We start from the raw sequence: 20,006 nt of genomic DNA, 5'->3' as shown, positions 1-20,006 counted from the left end.
CAGTGGACTGACTTGCTAGAAAGACTTTGTTTTAACTTATTGTTTTAAAATATAAATTCAAATGGGTTTCGAGCAATCATGGCACTGGAATACATCTGGCAACGTCGATAAAAACCAAACATGTTCAGAATCTCAACGTATGGGTGACATTACAATTGGTAAAACCCAGACTGTCTGTCCATGAGAGTAAAAAAACATGAGGTCATGGCCTACAGCTACACTATTTTATCACTTCTACAGTGCTCTGGAATGAGAATCATAGAGAAGCACATTGCTTTAACAGATAACTAAATTCCCGCTTCTGTCTTCGGTAGTGAGCTATAACTCACAGCAGCGATGACCTGACAAGCCCCGTGTCCTGACCGTGAAAGCACATTGGCTGTGACATGCTATATGCAGGTGAGACTGCTGTCCAGGGAGAGGCTCATAAGCGACAGGCCGTGTGTGGTAGTGACATCAGTGAACCGCAGATGGATTTCACATGCAAAGAGTCAGACAGAAGGTTTTGGTTGCTGCATCATGCACACACAAGCTGTAGGGATAGTTTTAATGCTTGACACTGTGGACTGAAGCAAAGACAAAATTTCTTTGCTGTGTGCAGTGTAAAAGCAGCCAGCCAGATTTGTTAAACCTGAATTAACCTTATTTGTTTTCTTAATATTGCTATGCAATCTTTCATCAAAATCTAGTAACACGCTACAACTCTGAAACGACTTTCCTTTTCGGCTGACGTCAGATAGGTGGTTCAAGAGCGCAACAATCTAGTCTGGAAGTAAATATTCCTTTAATTTTTTTCATAGGGGAATCGATTTTTAACGTTAACTTCTAAACCATTAAAGACTGATCTACCGTGAGCTCAGTTGTTGTTAATCGATGGTATATGCTTCTGTTGAAGCCATCAGCCTGCGTTATTTCAATCCCTTTGAAACAAATTGCTTTAATAGCGGTATTTGTGCTGAAGAACTACACTACCTATGATCCTGAGGAGAAAGATCCACCAATCAGAGAATCGAAGCAAACAAAGCACGCCAAAAGAGCTCTGCAGCGACCGCCCACTCCCATGATGCACTATATATGAATCTGAATATTTTGCAATATAAATAGTTTTATATTCTTTCATTATTTTTCATTTGATTACGTCATTCGCAATGCCTAATGGGGTTGTAGTTCATTCCCTCATTAAAGACGTTAAGGACATAATCTTGTACCTTTGTTTTTTTGTCCAATTTTCAAATACTTTTTTTTTTTTTGCTTTAAATCAAAGTTTGTAATGTTGTGGTTCACCTCGGAGCTGGGTTTGTTTTTTTTGTTTTTGTTTTTTTGGTTCATGGCTTAGAACTATTTTATTTATTGGAAATTTATGGGAAAAATACTTCAGAAACCATCATGGCTGAAAAAAAAAAAAAAAAAAAAATATATATATATATATATATATATATATATATATATATATATATATATATATAGTCGAATAGCTATTAAGTGTTTTGTTCATGCAGCTTTTCTAAAATCTTAGTTAATCTTACTTGATTTTACCTTCTTAAAAAAGTTAGCAGAGTAAGGTTGATATTAATGTAACAAAGGTTACAACAATAACAGCAAATAATTATACATTTGAAAAAAAATTATAAATAAATAAAGCATTATGGAGATACATTTGCATGACACATATAAACATAAATTTTTTTTTTTTTTTGCAAACCTGTCACAATGTAAAGCAGGATTTGCCAAGAGACTGGTGCTGTAGGATGGGACAGTGTAAACTATATGGGACCCGACAGCAAACCCTCTGCTCGCGAGTAAGTGCAGCAGCACATCATTTTACGTAGAAGTCTTAAAGGCATAGCCAAAAAAAAAAAAAAAAAAGAAAAAAAGTAAGGTATATTTAAGGCTTAGATAGAAAGTGTCAAAAGGCCATAAAATACTTAATTATATTACAACGTTTATTTTTTTATGTTAAAAAAATTGTAAGCACACTCTGGGGGAAAAACCGTATGAATAAACAAACATTTCACATAGCCCCGATCAATGGTCAAAACCTCTGAATTAGACACACAATGTAAACTAAAAGGTGTAAAATGCTAAAAATAGAAACGTTTTTAGCATTTACAATATCTATCAGAATCAAAGTTAACTTTGTGCGCTTTGATCAGTACTCAAAAACTTGCAGTGCACTTGACTGGCATGGAGCACTAATGCAGTAAACAGACATGAGTTGGTGAATAATAAAAAAGGCAGACTGTCAGATCACTTCAGTTCTCATAAATCTCTGTCTATCTCCTCAGAGGAAAGCTCTGGGATTTCACGTGGGTAAATTTACGAGGATCTACACTTCAATATGCCGAGCTCACTGCGAACACCTTGAAACATCATGGAGATTTCAGTGTGGGACGTTTATAAGGTGCTGACAGAAATATGTGGACACATTAAAGACGTTTGGGACGGTACATCAGAATTATCTGTTATCTGAAAACATAAAACTGGATGAAACCAAAGAAGAGGGGGCGAGAGATGATGATGATGATGCTACAGGTACACACACTAGCTATGACACAATACTAGCATACAATTTTTTTTTTTTACTATTTGAAACAGCAAGCAGTAGGGGTGTGAATCTGTGGGCTGACAGTAGATTGAGGCTGTGATTCTGCCAAATATTTCCTTTTGTGTTCCACTATTGAAAGAAAGTCATACAGATTTGAAACAACATGAGGGTGAATAAATAATTATAATAATTTTATTTATCACACATTATACATTTTGCACATATACAGTGAAATTATTTTATTTTCACATATTCCAGCTAAGCTGGGGTCAGAGTGCAGGGTCAGCCATGATACAGCACCCCTGGAGCAGATAGGGTCAAGGCCCAACAGTGGCATCTTGGTGGTGCTGGGGCTTGAACCCCCAACCTTCTGATCAGTAACCCAGTTAACTGCTGAGCCACCACTGCCCCTAAAGTTTTCGCATATCCCAGCCAAGCTGGGGTCAGAGCACAGGGTCACTGGAGCAGATGGGGTCAAGGGCCTTGCTCAAGGGCCCAACGGTGGCATTGTGGTGGTGTTGGGGCTTGAACCCCTGACCATCTAGTCAGTAACCCAGAGCCTTAACCACCAAGCCACCACTGCCCCTATGATGACAGAATTACATTTTTGGGTGAACTATCCCTTTAAGTTCAATAGTAATTTTTGCAAATTCAGAAATAGTCAAACACAACGAGTTTGATACACTGAACAGCGATTTGGTTGAGTAACTTTTCAAAAACCTTTAAAGGCAAGCAAAAGAAGAATGACCTAATTAACTTGTGTATATTTTGAAATATTGTTAGCTACTTCAACATCTAACAATGAATTCAAACGTAAGCATTTTAAATCAATTACTGACCAAATTACTTTCAGATCAAAGCAGTTGTATTGCCAGGATTTTAAATGAATGAATTGAGAGAAACAAGAAAAAAAAAGCATGTGCAGCCTTCAAGTGGAGTCATAAATATCATAATTACGTGCAGTGTTGGGGAGGCTACTTTGAAACTGAGCCTTGCTAAGCTAAGTAGTTAACTAAATTCAATAACATCACCTGATACTGACATTCAAAAATGAACCAGGGTTACTCCAGTCATGGTTACTACAATCAGGGTCGGCCCCGTGGGTTTGTGAGGCCATAGGTGAAATCATGAAAGTGGGCCCCCGGTGTGAAAATTGGCATAACTTGAAAACATCCTAGAACCACTGCAAACGTGATGAGCAGATTTATTTTAAGCACTATACTGTAGCTCAGTAGATGACAGATAACATGTCCAATAGTTTTTCGTTTAAAATGCACATGCATGCATAAGGGAATATGTGTGTTTTATGTGTAGTGACACCTTATTTTGATCACCTTTCAACTTTTTTCTAGAAGTACAAATAAACCAGTGTCTCAGTTAATATGAGGTCATGGAAACTGCAAGTATGGTAATTACTGGGTAACATTTTACAACAAGGTTTGCATTAGGTATCATTAACAATGTGTAATACTGTTTTCAGCATTTCTTAATCTTGGCTAATGTCAATTTATAAAAACACAATTGTTTATTGCTTGTTCATATTGTATTAGCTAATGTTAACTTTTACCATTTTTGATGTTAAAATGGACTATTATATATAGAAATTAACATTAACTAAGATTAAGTAATGTTCATTGTTAGTTCATGTTAACTAATGTAGTTAACTAATGTTAACAAATACAACCATGTTACCCATTAAAGTTACACTAAATAAGAAAATGATGTTTAAAATAGTTTTAGATAGTTTTAACGGTATAGAACACTGCTGACAATGCTTGAAATTCAATTTCAACTACCCACATAACTATGTGTAAAAGTTGATTTAGAGCTACAAATTAAAGGAAAACAATGGCCAGAATGTGTGTGTGTGTGTGTATTTCAAATAGGGCCTATAAACACAACACCTCAAAATATATATTTGGCAATGCTAAATATAAGGGAAATTTATTTTAAACTGTCTCAAAAAGAACCGATTCACTAAAATGATTCGGACTTTCCAGCCTTACACACACACACACACACACACACACACACACACACACACAGACAGACAGACAGAGAGAGAGAGAGAGAGAGAGAGAGAGAGAGAGAGAGAGAGAGAGAGAGAGAGAGAGAGGGTTCAGGTGAGGGTGACTGATTACTCCATCGGAACCTCCACAATCAGTGTTGAAATTACACATTCACCACAAAAGAATATATATATATATGCTATTAAGAGAATGTAATAACTTTTACATACTTAATTGTATGGAGAGTGTGTAGCATTACAATTACAACACATTAATGCAGTAATTAATTACCATTAATTAATGCAAAACATTACAAATATCATAACTTGTAATGGGACCTTAAAAGTCAACAAATTGTATAAATGACCCTATAACAAATGCCTAACTAGGATGTAGAAGCTTTCAAGGAGCATTTGTCACATGATTTGAGCAGTTTCTCAGTTCTGGGAATGGCAGCTGAAGTCCCACAGAGGGCATCATGATCAAACACAAGACAACATGTGAGCAGGCTGACCTTTGAGTTCTTAAAGGGATAGGTTAACCAAAAATGAGAGTGCTCTCATCGTTTGCTCACCCTCATGCCATCCCAGATGTGACTTACTTTCTTCTTTCTTTTCAGTTCTGTAGGTGCTCACAATGCAAGTGAATGGTGACCAAAACGTTGAAGCTCCAAAAAGCACATAAATGCAGCATAAAAGTAATCTATACGACTCCAGTGGTTAAATCCATGTCTTCTGAAGTGATATGATAGGTGTGGGTGAGAAACAGATCAATATTTAAGTCCTTTTTTTACTATAAATCTCCACTTTCACATTCTTCTCATGTTTAGGAGAATTTATAGTAAAACAAACAAAAAAAAGACTTAAATATTTATCACCCACATGTTTCTCACCCACAGCTATCAAATCTCTTCAGAAGACATGGATTAAACCACTGGAGTCATATATATTACCTTTATGCAGCCTTTACGTGATTTCTGAGCTTCAAAGTTCTAGACTCTGTTGACTTGCATTGTATGGACCTACAGAGCTGAAACATTCTTCTAAAAATCTTGTTTGTGTTCAGCAGAAGAAAGAAATGTATACACATCTGGGATGGCATGAGGGTGAGTAAATGATGAGAGAATTTTAATTTTTGGGTGAACTATCCCTTTAACACATTTCACAAAGAAAACCCTGCTTTTTTTTTTTTTTTTTTCAATCTGACTGATCTCATCTCAGATGTAAATGCAAAGCCACAAACTCTCACTGACCTGTGGCGATAAATTGGCCCCTGTGTCTTTAAGGTGACATTAAATCCGTATGACACTAAGCTGCAGTGTGCTCATTCATAACTGTCAGAGCGTTCCACGCTAGCAGACGCGTACGTTTTGGAAACAATATCACTGGTGTTTATTTGATACCTGTGCTTGGTAAACCTCAAAGTCAGTGTGTCTAACTCGAGGAACTCATCGAGAATGAAGTCATGCGCTGCAGCGTACACTTGTGGTTTACTGATGTTAAGGTCCTCCTCCACTGCACATCGAAGAATCTAGAGCTCTGATTGGTCCATTCATCGAAGGATGAAAAGCAATGCTTTTAAAAGGAATATTCCAGGTTCAATACAAGTTAAGCTCAATCAGCAGCATTTGTGGGTTAACACTGATTATGACAAAATTAATTTCGACTCATCCCTCCTTTTCTTTGATAAAAAGCAATAATCTGTGTTACAGTGAGGCACTTACAATGGAAGTCAATGGGGTCAATCCGTAAACACTAAAATACTCACAGTTTCAAAAGTATAGCCACAAGACATAAACAATATGCATGTTTAACATGATTTTAGTGTGATAAAATCTCTTACTGACCTTTTCTGTGTGAAGTTACATCCAGTTTTACTGAAACGCCATTAACCCTTTAATCCCGCAAAAACGATTTAAACAATTTTACAGCTCAAATAATAAACTACTTTTAACAGAAGAATTAATGTAAGAGTTTTTATATTAAAATTACATTTTAAATTATAAGCCTTTAAACCCTTAAAAATTGGCCCCATTCACTACCATTGTAAGAGTCTCAATGCAACCTCGATTTAATTTTTAACAATACAGATTAAATTTATTTTTTTTTTTTTAGCAATTACACACATAAAAAAAAGTTTGTTATTTGTTAACCTTAGTTAACTACATTAATTAACATGAACTTATAATGAACAATACTTTATCAGCACTTGTTAATCTTGGTTGATGTTAATTTAAAAATACTGTAGACTGCTACATTTTAACATGAAAAGTTTTATATGTTAACATTAATGCATTATGAACTACAGTATTTTGATAAATTAGCATTAACTGAGATTAATAAATGCTGTAAACCTTACTGTTCATTGTTAGTTCATTCACTTATGTTAAAGAATAGAATCTTATTGTAAAGTCTTACCAAAATATACTGCATATTTACTATAGAAATGTACATGACTTTTTAAAACTGTAATCATTTCCTTAACTTGTTGAGGCTTGAACACCTTAATTTTAAACTTCTCTGATATTTCCTGGTTTTCTAAGAGTGTGGGAACCCAGAACAAGGTATTCTTTCATATTACATGTAGAACCAAGTAAATACTCCATTTTATGAATTTGGATAATCAATACAGTACCATGGTATATATCAAAGTATAAAGTATATACCATGGTATCTAACATCATCACAGTAGTCTTTTAAAGTGATGAATTTGTCCTGAAATGTACCAATAAGTACCATGTTAATACAATGATATTCTTCGAAAAACCTCAAAGTACCACGTAAATACCAAGGTACATGAATATGGTAATCATTCAGTACCATGGTATATATCAACGTTTCTTTCTTTTGAGATGGTGAACCTAAATATTAAATGCTTTAAAACATATAACACATTTTATTGCATATTCCTAGAATTTAAAAATGCAAAGCAAAAAAAAAAAATACAAAATACAAAATAAAAAAAATAATCGAACAAAAATTGTTTACTGAACTTTAACACAAAGGAAAGACATTACACTTGTAAAAAAATAAAATAAAAATAAACCTGTAAAGTAACAAAGCATCAAAAGAAAAGTGTTTTCTTTTCCCAACATTTTAAACAACAGCAAAAAAACATCAGGAACAAATTCTACACATCATCAAAACTTTCAAAAAGATAAAAAAAAAAAAAAAAAAAAAAAAGTTATTCTGAAATTTTTGCAATTAGCTAAAAATAGATACAAATAAACATATCAAAAACAGAAACTTGTATTACTGTAATTTACATGAACATCAACGAAACCAAATGATGTCATCCAGATTTCCGGCAGACTCCACAGCGCTGCAGGATTTCCTGTCCAGATCTGTAAACAAAGACACACCGACACAAACAAAATGAGCAGACAGATGAGGGAAGACGGGCAGGAGACCCTCACGGACAGAAAGCCCACCTCTGTTGGATCCCTCCATTCACCTCAGCAGGCCAGGAAAGTCATGCCGTTCCTGCGGTAGGAACTCTGTTGGGGAAACAGCAGAGGAGAGAATGAGATCTGTTATGAATTAGCACTCGACTTTCTCAGAGGCTGAAGGCCGGATCTTGTTTTCCGGTTTCAGACGACACAGCCTGGAATGTGACGCTTTTTTTTTCTCCAAGTATTTCTGGTTGTGTGGGTTGCGACACACCATCCTCCTCTATTAGAAACACAGATACACAACAAGTGTGGTTAACAAGTGGTTTATGAATCTGTTCGGGGGAAACAGCAGGCTGATTTGTTGAATGGTAGACGTGCAGAATGTCACAGGGGTGTAATTGTGAGGATAAAAACTCAGGAATTATATATTATTATATATATTTTCTGTTTATTTTAAACATATTATTCAGGCGAAAATATCTGAATCACATAGCATATTTGAAACCTAGTTGTTATATGTTCCGAAATAAAATATGTGAACTAGGTTGCAAATATGTTGTGATTAAAATATTTTTGTCTGAATAATAAATTTAAAACATAATAATATATAATTTTTATGTTTTCTGAAAACTGGTTATGAAGGATGCCAAAATCCTATTCAATATTGGGTCAATGCCATTCATAGAGTAAATTACGTAAATTATGTGACAAACCTCTTTTCAATTTCTGAAATAAAATTATTTTTATATTTTTTGTGGGGCTTAACCCTATAAAGCCGTGTGACCTATGGTATGTAAGTTTCACACGTTTATGGCACCATTTTTCACGTTATTTGTGGAAAAAAAGTGGTTTCAATGTTTATATCGATCTATTTAAAATGGTGATGGACTTTTGCAAAAAGTGACTTATGTTGGGATAAATAACAGCTTATTTTAATAAAATAAAAGTGACAGTAATTATTATATTGTTACTGATATTTTAAAATGTGTATTTGCAGAATATAAGCAACTTGTGCTTGGTTAAAATTTTGTATATTATTTTATTGAAAAAGCCTGTTGAAATCCATGTATAAAATATGATACAACAGACTTTTGAGGTGTATCTCTCAATCATCATTACATTACATTCTTGCCTACCACAAAAACAATCACAGAGCTTTGAAAATTCTGACATATTCTTTTTATAAGATATATTTGAAGTGTGAACTAATATTTCTGTGTATTTTCATATGTGCAGCCATTACAAAGATGTTATTATTTTACATTATAATCTATTATGATGTCATCTTACCACAATTTCCCCTTTTTTAAATGTCAATATAGTGTTTGATGCATAAAATACTTATGATAAAAATTGTTTATTGAAAAAAGTATATTTTATTCATGTTGTATTTGATGTGCTGAACTGAACTGTGATGCATTTCAATCCATATTTATAGATTAAGGAGAGGAAGTTGTCATGGTCAAACTCTCAAACATTTGGTATCTCTGAAAAGCCCAGGGAGTCCTCTGATAATTCCCCAAGATTTACCACTGTAGCATGTATGGGTTAAGAAAAACTTCAATAACAAATGTCCTACACATAAATGAATTGCTGGACCTCAGGAGGATAATGACCTTTAAAGACTAGTCTATCAAATATGATACATAAAGTGGGCCTGGGTAGCTCAGTGAGTAAAGACACTGACTACCACCCCTGGAGTCGCGAGTTCGAATCCAGGGTGTGCTGAGTGACTCCAGCCAGGTCTCCTAAGCAACCAAATTAGCCTGGTTGCTAGGGAGGGTAGAGTCACGTGGGGTAACCTCCTCGTGATTGCTATAATGTGGTTCGCTCTCGGTGGGGCGCGTGGTGAGTTGTGCGTGGATGTCGCGGAGAATAGCGTGAAGCCTCCACACGCGCTATGTCTCCACGGTAACGCGCTCAACAAGCCACGTGATAAGATGTGTGGATTGACAGTCTCTGACGCGGAGGCAACTGAGATTCATCCTCCGCCACCTAGACTGAGTCACTACGCCACCACGAGGACTTAGAGCGCATTGGGAATTGGGCATTCCAAAATTGGGGAGAAAAGGGGAGGAAAAAAAAATATGATATATATAAAATAAAATAATAAAAAAAACATGCAACATTTTTAATAGTTTGTCTAACGGTACTAAAAACAGTTTGATGTTAAAAAATGGCATTTTCTGATAACTCCTTCGTATGTCAGGCTCTACAGGGTTAAAATAAAAAAAATATCACCAGTAAGGATCGTAATGAACAAAATACTTCATTATAAGGCTAAAATTCTTGATTGTTTTTTTTTTATATATATATATATTATTTCTTAAAAAATGAGCTTTGTTATTAAAATTTTTTTTTATATTTTAAAAGCTTTTTTGGTGTAACCAAAATACAACAAGAAAGCCATAAAAACAGGAAATGACATCACAGAGTAGAAAATATCAAATAATTATAGATAACATTTAACCTTTATATGGCATGGAAATTGAAATCTTTTGTTAAAAATGGTATAAACATTGATAAAAAATGCTAAGATAACATTTCAAAGAATTTGCTTTCAAACTAGATTTTTTAACTGATTTGTCATTTTTCGTATCATTGTGGACATCATTATTTGTCATTGAATCATATTAGAAAAATTACACTGAATGTGACGTTCTCATTTAGTTAGCAACGTATGCTGTTCACCTTAACATCAAACAAAAAGTGGTCAAACAAACATAATTACATTTATTTAAGGACAAAATTCAGAATAACATCTTTCTGCCAACAGAACCAGAAATCAGATTTTTTTTTATGAAATCATCACTGCTCTCAGTCACGGGTAACATATAAAAATAACAAGTGTCGTAATGTGTTCGTCTTTGTAAACAGACAGATAGAGTTGCACTTTTACAAAAAGGAAATTGCAAAGATTGTACCATACCAATAAATAGTGCATCATTCTGGGTAAAAACGAGTTATGTGTTTGAGGGTTCAGTCGCTGATCCATATGAATGAGATAGAAGAGGTGTAAGCCCACACAATCCACAGACACTCAGGTGGTAGATTATTACATATGTCATTTAATTTCCTCATCGACTGCTGGCAGCGTCCTCCATGCAATACAGTTTGTTTTTTTGCATTCATACTATGCTGTCCTCTCTTGGTTTGTCTGGTTTTTTAACAGCAGTTAATGTAAATGTAAACCATTTTCCAGACAGTACAGAGTTTTGCATGGAAAACAGACGAGAAAAACTAGATACAGGCCTAGAAACATGAACTGGCTGCAAAAAATGACAAAAACACGAGTGAGAGAGAAGGATATTGTGAAAGCTTTCAGTTCACATCGGAAAACCTGGAACTCATAAAGCGAGATTCACGCATATCAAAGCTGAAATGTCTTCTCTTGATTTGCTTGCGACTTCTGTTTCTTTCTGTAATTATCTTCAAGTCAAATTATAGGATCAGCACACTACAAGGCAGATTTCTAATCAGGGAACAAGGAGCAGATGAACATATGATCCTAGAGTCCAGAAACAGACTGTTTACACCTGTATCTGTTACACTGTACGACTTCTGTTTGACATCTTACACCGACTGCACTGGATGCATATTTCGATTTACGCTTAATTAATTTGTGGTGATTGTTAAGGCATGACTCACTATTTCCATTGATCATTCTTTGAATTATGGATTTGAACAAACCCTTCAACCTAATTATCAAACTTAGGCATTTAACTCTTGAAATGTATTGCATTTATTGATTCAAGTCTTCTTTACTATGCTTAACCGATGCTTATGAATGGTGCTTTATTAAATACCGGATTTTTCCAGCTCAGCACATTCTGAACTCTACACCAGTTTTGCACAACATTTCAGCCTTTTTTTCCAACATGAAAATACACATCCTTCCGGAAGCTGACCAAGAGTGATCCCCTAAAGATCTTGAAAATAAATAGCCATGAAATCCACCCTGATGTATGTATATATATATATATATATATATATATATATATATATATATAATGTGGCATGTTCAACAGGAAGTAATTGAGATATATCTCAAAGAAGAGTTCTTTCCTCTATGAACTGACACATGAGGTACACATGAGACCTGGTGAAGCATCTCATTTACACATCCTCCCGTTAGCTAATTATTTATACTGTAAAAATGGAACAGGCGGCAAAAAATTAAGGATTCTACTTCCTGTACAGTGTGGAACAGTGTCAGAAATGAAGTATGTCATCATTTACTCACCCATATGTTGTTCTGAACCTGTATGTCTTTATTTTCTGTGTGGAACACAAAAGGAGAAATTTTGAAGAATGTACTGTTCGTTCTTTCCCAGGCAATTACAAAGAATAGGGACTGGAGATTTTTAAGCTTAAAAAAGAACATAAAGTCCATAAAAGTAGTCCGTATGACTTGCGTGCTATATTTAAATTCTGATTGAAATATCTGATTACAAAGTAATTAATGTAATCCAATTACATTCAGTGGAAAAAGTAGTGTAACACATTAACCTCTAATTTCTTTTAAATGTTAATTTAATTCTAAATTATATTTCTAAAATAATATTATTTATGAAGAATACATTTAAAACATGAATCATGGTCATGTCTGTTTGCTTTTCTGCGACAGCAAAAAAGTGTTTCAGAAAGTAACTTAAGTAAACTTAAAAGTAATTAGTAATGTGATTACTTTGATGAAGTAATCAGCAAAGTAATCTGATTACAGTTTTTAAGATATGTAAAATACATAAGTAATTTGTAGTGGATTACCTTTTTAAGTAACTTAACCAACACTGCTTCAGGTCATATGATTTAAGTCATTATTTACGGAAAGTAGCTGGGAAAAGCTAGGAAAATTGTTTGAAAAAGCTTGAAAGCTCTACTGTAATTGCTTGTAAATAAGAGAGTTACATTCTTCGAAATTTCTCTGTGTTCCACCGAAAAAAGAAAGGCATATGGGTTTGGAACGACGTGAGGGTGAGTAAATAATAACAAAATTTAATTTGAAGGTTTTCTATCTTTTAAAAGGGAATATTTGCCACCTGCAAATGATTTTCAAGGGTATTTTATTTATATATATTTTTTTGTACATTTTGAGTTCAAAAGCATATCTAACCATATAAAAAAAACAGTGTATTATCCTTTTACGCCAAACGCTTCAATTGAATGAATTAATTTAAATCAATTGTCATTCTAAACAATCAGGGCTGTTATAAATTCAAAAGAACATCAAATACAAAAGTAACTGAAATAAACTAACTGAACACTTTTGGAATGTCATTTTGAAACTTTATATTCCATTAAATCTTTTTTTTTTTTTTTTTTTGTAAATTCATAAATACTGTACATTTCATATTTGAATGTAATATTTTTGGCTCTATTACACAAACAGATTCAATAAATACACTGCTAGTGTCAAGAGGGCTCAATTTATAAAAGTCCACAAGGCCAAAAGTGCCCATAGTTGAAAAAACAAACAAATATATGAATGAACGGTAATGAGAGGGAATTGAAAAAGTTCTCTTTCAATTACATTAACAGCACTGCCTGAGAATATAAATTCAAAGCAAACACGTTCGGAGGCCTTTGTACCTTTGTACTTCTGCTAACTCTGCTTCCACTCGTTCGTTCATAAATCTTCATTCTGCAGTTAAATAGTGCTAAGTAAGACCTCCGCCCCCCCTTAAAGAAACACTCAATGGAGGTCTTCAGGTTCAGAGCGGCCCGGCTCATCTAGGCACGCCTCTGGCCTTGGCAGTGGGTGGCAGGCCGCGACGGCCCTCCGCAGCCCTGCAGGGGCAAACTGTGTCGATGGGGTCCAAGACAAACTACAGAAAAAAAATCTGCCACTGTGTGGAGAGCAGCTCTCTGATGAAATACCGCCTGCTGACAGGACAAGACGGAAGAGGTCGTGCGGTTTCAGAGTCTCCCGTTCAGAAGCACGATAAAAACACGTTCCAGTAGCACAGTGACTGACCCTTGCTGATTTTATTGCCCGTATATATTATGATCTCGGGATTAAATGCACAGCATATGGATCAGAAATCTGGGATCGGTTGATACGGAAGGCCGCCAGGGGTCTGGAAGCCTTTTTTGGACGCACGATCGTCTGTCCTTCACTTCACTAGCGTGAATGGTCACCACATGTTAGCGGTTATTTGTGCAAGCTGTTGAATTTGCATTGGTAGCATAATGTGAACTAATGATTTTCTTGAAACACTGTGGAAAAAGAGAGAAAAGTCTAAGCATATATACGTATATATATTAACTAATAAGAAACGGTTTGACTCTATATTGTTTTACACATTTTTTTAGAAACTATATTTGAATTTGTCAATTGCCAACTTCATCTGGTTCAGTGCTTCTAAGACATTTACAGTTATTTTATGTTATTTTTTTAAATCATTTTGGCCAAACAAGTGTGCCAAAAAGCAAAACAAAATAAGTAATTAATAATTTAAAAAGAATGTTTGTCCCTTGATTTAATTTGTGTTCAGTGTTAAAATCCTGTATTTTGAAAATACAAAAAGTTGTGGAAAAGAACCTCAAAGGTCAAAGTTCAAAGGAAGAAGAGGCTGCTCAAATGTGCATAAAGTAATTTTGTTGTATAAATGTTGAAAAAGTTACATTTTAACTGTATTTTTTCACATGGTACATTTAAATATGTCATTTGTGTCACACTGTTTAATGTTCATTCATGATTTTTATTGAAAAAAATGGACTTCATTGTATGATTTATTGAAGTCTGATTAGTGGTGTTTGTTTTGTGATGCTACTGACACCATCTTAGAAAATTCATCTTTAAAGAGAATTTGTCACTGGTGCTACAACCCTTGCTCCATTCGTGAAACAAAATTAAATAATCAAAAAAGAACAACTGTCAAGTTGTCCTTTATGAATAAAAATAATGTGAAAAAGATGTGAATGTTAGAATGCCAGTCGTTCGAGATTCGGATTTATCAACTCATGCTTTATTATTACTATATTTATTATTTTAGTTTGATTATTTACTATTTAACTGCTATTTTTTTATGTTATTTTATTTTGTTATTTTTTATTTTTTTAATGATTTAAAGATTGGTGTGTAAATTTGTTTTTTATTTATTTATTAATATATATAATTAATATATATATATATATATATATATATATATATCATCAAAACTATTAAATAACAAAAATGGAAATGCTAATATATATATATATATATATATATATATATATATATATATATATATATATATATATATATATATATAAATATATATTAATTATATATATATATATATATATTAATATATATATATACACACATATATATATATAATTAATATATATATATATATATATATATATATATATATATATATATATATATATATATATATATATATATATATATATATATATATATATATATATATATATATATATATATATATTAGCATTTCCATTTTTGTTATTTAATAGTTTTGATGACTTTACAAAATGTGCAAAATAGTTTATATATAAATACTATTATATATATATATATATATATATATATATATATATATATATATATATATATATATATATATATACTATTTTGTACATTTTAGAATAAATGTAAAGTCATCAAAACTATTAAATAACAAAAACGGAAATACAGGAATTAAGTAGTGACCAAAAATATTATATATATATATTATATATACACTAGTCAAAGGGATGGTTTCAAGAATGAAATTTCTGTCATCATTTACTCACCCTCATGTAGTTTCAAACCCATTTTAATGAAATTAAACAGTTACCAGCGGCTGTCAAGCTCAGAAAAAAAGTCCAATAAAAGCCCCATAAAAGTGCAACAAATGTAGACCAGGCGAGCTGTGCTCTTTCAAGTTGTGATTTTCACTTAATGATGAGTTTCTCACACAAGGCTATCATATGGCTTCAGAAGACTAAAAATATAGTATATGAGTCATAAGGACAGCTTTTATGATATATGCAGAGTACTTTTTGTCATTTTTGTAGTCTTAATCGGAACCCACTTTCATTGCACAACCAAGAGCAGCTTGGACATACTTCAAAATGTCTTCTTTTGTGTTTTGTTGAAGAAAGAAAATCAAAACAAGGTTTGGAATGACACAAGTGTGATTAAATGATGACAGAATTGTCAGTTCTAGGTGAACTATTCCCTTAAAGCTTATTCATCTTACAATAATACATTTCGTAACAATGAGAGCAGATTTTAAAGTATCACAAGAACAAAACCCTGTCAGTTTGACACGTAATATATAGTTGATTATGAGAGGAACTTTGCTCTAATATTAAACTCAGCAGGATCTTAAGTAATTACCACTATAGGGGGATAACAGTTTAACTCATAAAAGGAATCTTTAGTGCTTCGGCCGTTTTGGCAGGGAAAAAAGCAGCAGAGTTGAAGAGAAGTTTCTTTGCTCCTTTGCTTGTTTGCGTGAGGGTGGAAACTGTTTGCACTTTCTCTTTTCTAGCCTGTTAAGTTGCATCACTGCCAGGATTGCGCTGAATAAAGATGGATGACCCCTAGTGAGAAGAGTTTTATCTTAGAGCTGTCGAGTCCTCTCGCTGGCCATCGAGTCTCAGGCGGCCTTGTATACGTGAGACAAACTGTCTCCACTCCGCCGAGAGATGACACTACAATTAACAGTCTTGCGCTGGAGGGGAACACGCATATGTAACTCGTTAGCGAAAATATTATTCTGTCTGTTCTCTATTTTTATGCCCAATAAAAAAGGGTCGCCAAGGAGCATTGTTTATCACATTTTGTAAACAATATGCCATGTTTCACTTTTGTTGAGATTGCGACATTGCTGTCATTGTTTTACGGTGCCTGGCTGGTTTGACAAACACAGAAAGGTTGTTAGCGACAATAAACAAAACAAATCCTTTGCACGCTCCATAAAACAGAGTGGTGTGCACATTTCAGCTCTGAACACCAACAATAGTTCAGTTTTTGTCATTTTTACGTAAATTCTGCAGGCCAAGATACACATCAGACAAAGGTTCAGGATGACATATAAACACTCAATTTATGTCATCATTTCCTCGCCCTCATGTCATTCCAAACACGCATGACTTGGAACATAAGAGAAGTTCAGAAGGGTGTCCAGGTGCTGTTTTTCATACGAGAGTGAATCAGGATTGACGTTGTCAAGCTACAATATGGACAAAAAAGCACCATAAAAACAATCCAAACGACTTTCGCTATATTCCAAGTCTTTCAATAAATTTGTGTGAGGTACAGGCTGAAATTTAAGTCATTATTCTTTGAAAATCTCTCCCTCTGCTGTAGCTTTCAAATCTCATTTGCACTTCTTCATATTGAAACTTTGCACAACACGATCAATTACGATACATGCGACAACCAATGGCGCTTGGCATCACAGCTGTGAAACATGGTGCAACAAGTCTTCATGCACATTTTTTTGAATTATGCACGAGCGCAAATGAGATATGAGAGCTGCGGTGGAATTACGGCAACGTTTTTGGCAAATAACGACTTGCGCAAAGCTAACGTACAACTTCAGAAGACTTGGTATGTCCCGTGTTTTAGAATGACGAGGGTGAGAAAATTATAATCATTTTTATTGTAGGTGAACTGACTATTAAAAATGTCCGAATTAAACGTTTTTCGACAGATTTGTGTGAGGAACAGGCCAAAATTTAAGTCATTATTCATTGAAAATCTCCCCCTCTGCTGTAGCTGTCAAATCTCATTTGCACTTCTGCATATTGCAACGCATGACACGATAAATTACGAAACAACCGATGGCGCTTGGCATCACTGCTGTCAAACATGGTGAGACAACTCATCATGCACCTTTTTTGAATTGTGCATGAGCACAAATGAGATTTGAGAGCTGCGGTGGAATTAAGGCAAAGTTTTTCACAAATAACGACTTGACCAAAGCAAATATACGACTTCAGAAACTTGGAATGTACTGTATTTTACAATGATGAGGGTGAGTAAATGATAATAATTTTTATTTTGGTTTAACTGACTCTTAAAAACATGCAAATGAAAAGTTTTTCTTTAGATTTGTTTGAGGAACAGATCAAAATTTAAGTCATTATTTATTGATAATCTTCCCCTCTATTGTAGCTCTCAAATCTCATTTGCACTTCTGCGTATTGCAACTTAGCACGACATGGTCAATTACGATACACACGACAACCAATGACATTGGCATCACTGCTATTATACCTGGCGCTACAAGTCTTCATGCACCTTTTTTTTTTTTTTTAAATAAATGCGAGCACAAATGATACAGAGCTGTGGCAAAAGACTAGATTTGGGTGAAAAACATACATATCTTTATCACTTTGGAACGATAAGTGTGGGTAAAGTATTACAATTTTATTTTGGGTGAACTGACTCAAAAAAATGTGCAAAAGAAAAGTATGAATGCTAAATGCAGACAAGATAATGGAAAGTGGCATGAGTGTGCATTTCGCTGACTGTAATGAGACGCTGCCATCAGCATAACTCCTGCTCGTGCATATTCATGAGTGCCGTTAGACAGATGTGGGAATGTGCGCGAGGAATTGTGTGTGTGCTGGCGCCCGACAACTCCAGGAGGAGGGAGAGGACAGGGATACACGGAGAGGTCCTGTCTGCCTGGAGCCGACGGATTTGGATCAAGGCTGCGGCACACACAAGATGCCGTGTATGACCGGGGAACTTCCACACCGAACGACTGCCAGTCTTTGAGTCTGCCTGCAAGTTCAACTGTATCGATATACAGTCGTCCCAGGTTAAAACCTCCTTTAAACTCCTTCGATCCGAAATTCAGAGGACTAAGGAAAACAGACAAGGCTAAGTGTGGGTTTTAATGCAATAATGAACTTCAGACCATTTCTCTCTCTCTCAAGATTGTATCTGTGTCCGCAAAATCATTGAGCGATGCTTTCATGGGAAGATCAGGAATGAGACGGTCTGATATTTCTGAAGAATGACCGCATATCCGGGGACAAAGTCATATTCCTCCGGTCATTCGGGTATTGCGAGTCATCTTTCATTGTTCTTGTATCACTCTGCGACCTCTACATGCATGCTAATAAAATTATTTCAACTCAAATCAATGTTTCATGTCTATATATTTATTTAAAGTAGTCATGTAATAAGCTGGATTATGAGCAGATGGTCATTATTTACAAATAACACCAACAGAACTCGCAACAACACAATACAGAGGTGGAATTCAGTTGTTTCTGGAGACTCCATCATCTCTTTCTTCTCACGTAATAACATAATTTAAACGCAAATCAATATTTCATGTCCATTTATTTATTTATATGGTAGGTAGCCATGTAAAATGCGGGATAATGCACAGTCGCAAGATAAACACTGTCAGCTTCGCTCCAAGGGGGGGGTGTGTGATCACCCTGTAGAGGTTTATTTTGCGATAACGACTGGCTGACTACATTACCCTTACATATCATGATTCATTTCTCACGATACTGTAATGATACTGTAATGAATTTTATTGATATATTTTTCATTCCTTTATGTGTGCATTCATATAATTTCTAAAAGCTGATTTAATGAAGACACAAGTCGTCCAAATTCTCGCCATGTAACTCATTCGCTACAATGTAATTTTCCCTTCCTCCTAATTTTATGTCCAATAAATATGGTGGGCATCAATATTTGTGCATTGTTTGTTCATTGCATGTTGTAAACAATATGCCATGTACCGCCTTTGTTGAGATTATGTCTTGCGTGCAACCGTTTTGTGGAAGAACAGTGGGTAACACTTTCATTGAAGCCCATATTTACAATGAATTGTAAAGGCATTATAATGCATTAGTAATGTCTCATAATACACCTTATAACGTTATAACGTCTCACAAATAATTGTAACCACAATTATATTATAATACTTGCCTATTCATAGTTATACCTTAGAGTATAATGCATTATAACACAAGCAACATCTAATTTTATCTGCAAAGTTATAATGTATTTTATATATTTGTAATATTAAAAGATATCCAAAGCCTTGAAAATGCCAGTCAGTACTGTTCAATCACTTATTAAGAA

The 20,006-nt window shown here is 34.4% G+C and overlaps 1 protein-coding gene across 4 annotated transcripts in view; it reads right to left on the bottom strand.

The window, feature by feature from the left end:
* Window positions 1-6,759: 6,759 nt before the first annotated feature.
* Window positions 6,760-20,006, bottom strand: part of LOC127455228 (transcription initiation protein SPT3 homolog) — a 160,565-nt gene continuing 147,318 nt past the window's right edge. The window contains exons 12-13 of one of the 4 annotated variants that reach the window (XM_051722934.1): window positions 7,985-8,050; window positions 6,760-7,897 (exon numbers count right to left, since the gene is read on the bottom strand). In XM_051722934.1, coding sequence (XP_051578894.1) covers window positions 8,009-8,050 — 42 coding nt within the window. In that variant the 3' untranslated portion in view covers window positions 6,760-7,897; window positions 7,985-8,008. Of the gene's footprint in view, window positions 8,051-20,006 lie in introns of all 4 variants that reach the window. The other 3 variants (XM_051722936.1, XM_051722933.1, XM_051722935.1) reach the window with 3 other exon arrangements.

This window comes from Myxocyprinus asiaticus, chromosome 17 (assembly GCF_019703515.2).
Source record: "Myxocyprinus asiaticus isolate MX2 ecotype Aquarium Trade chromosome 17, UBuf_Myxa_2, whole genome shotgun sequence".
Taxonomy (NCBI): Eukaryota; Metazoa; Chordata; class Actinopteri; order Cypriniformes; family Catostomidae; genus Myxocyprinus; species Myxocyprinus asiaticus.
The sequence above is the reverse complement of the archived record's forward strand: the minus strand, read 5'-3'. Positions and strand labels throughout refer to the sequence as shown.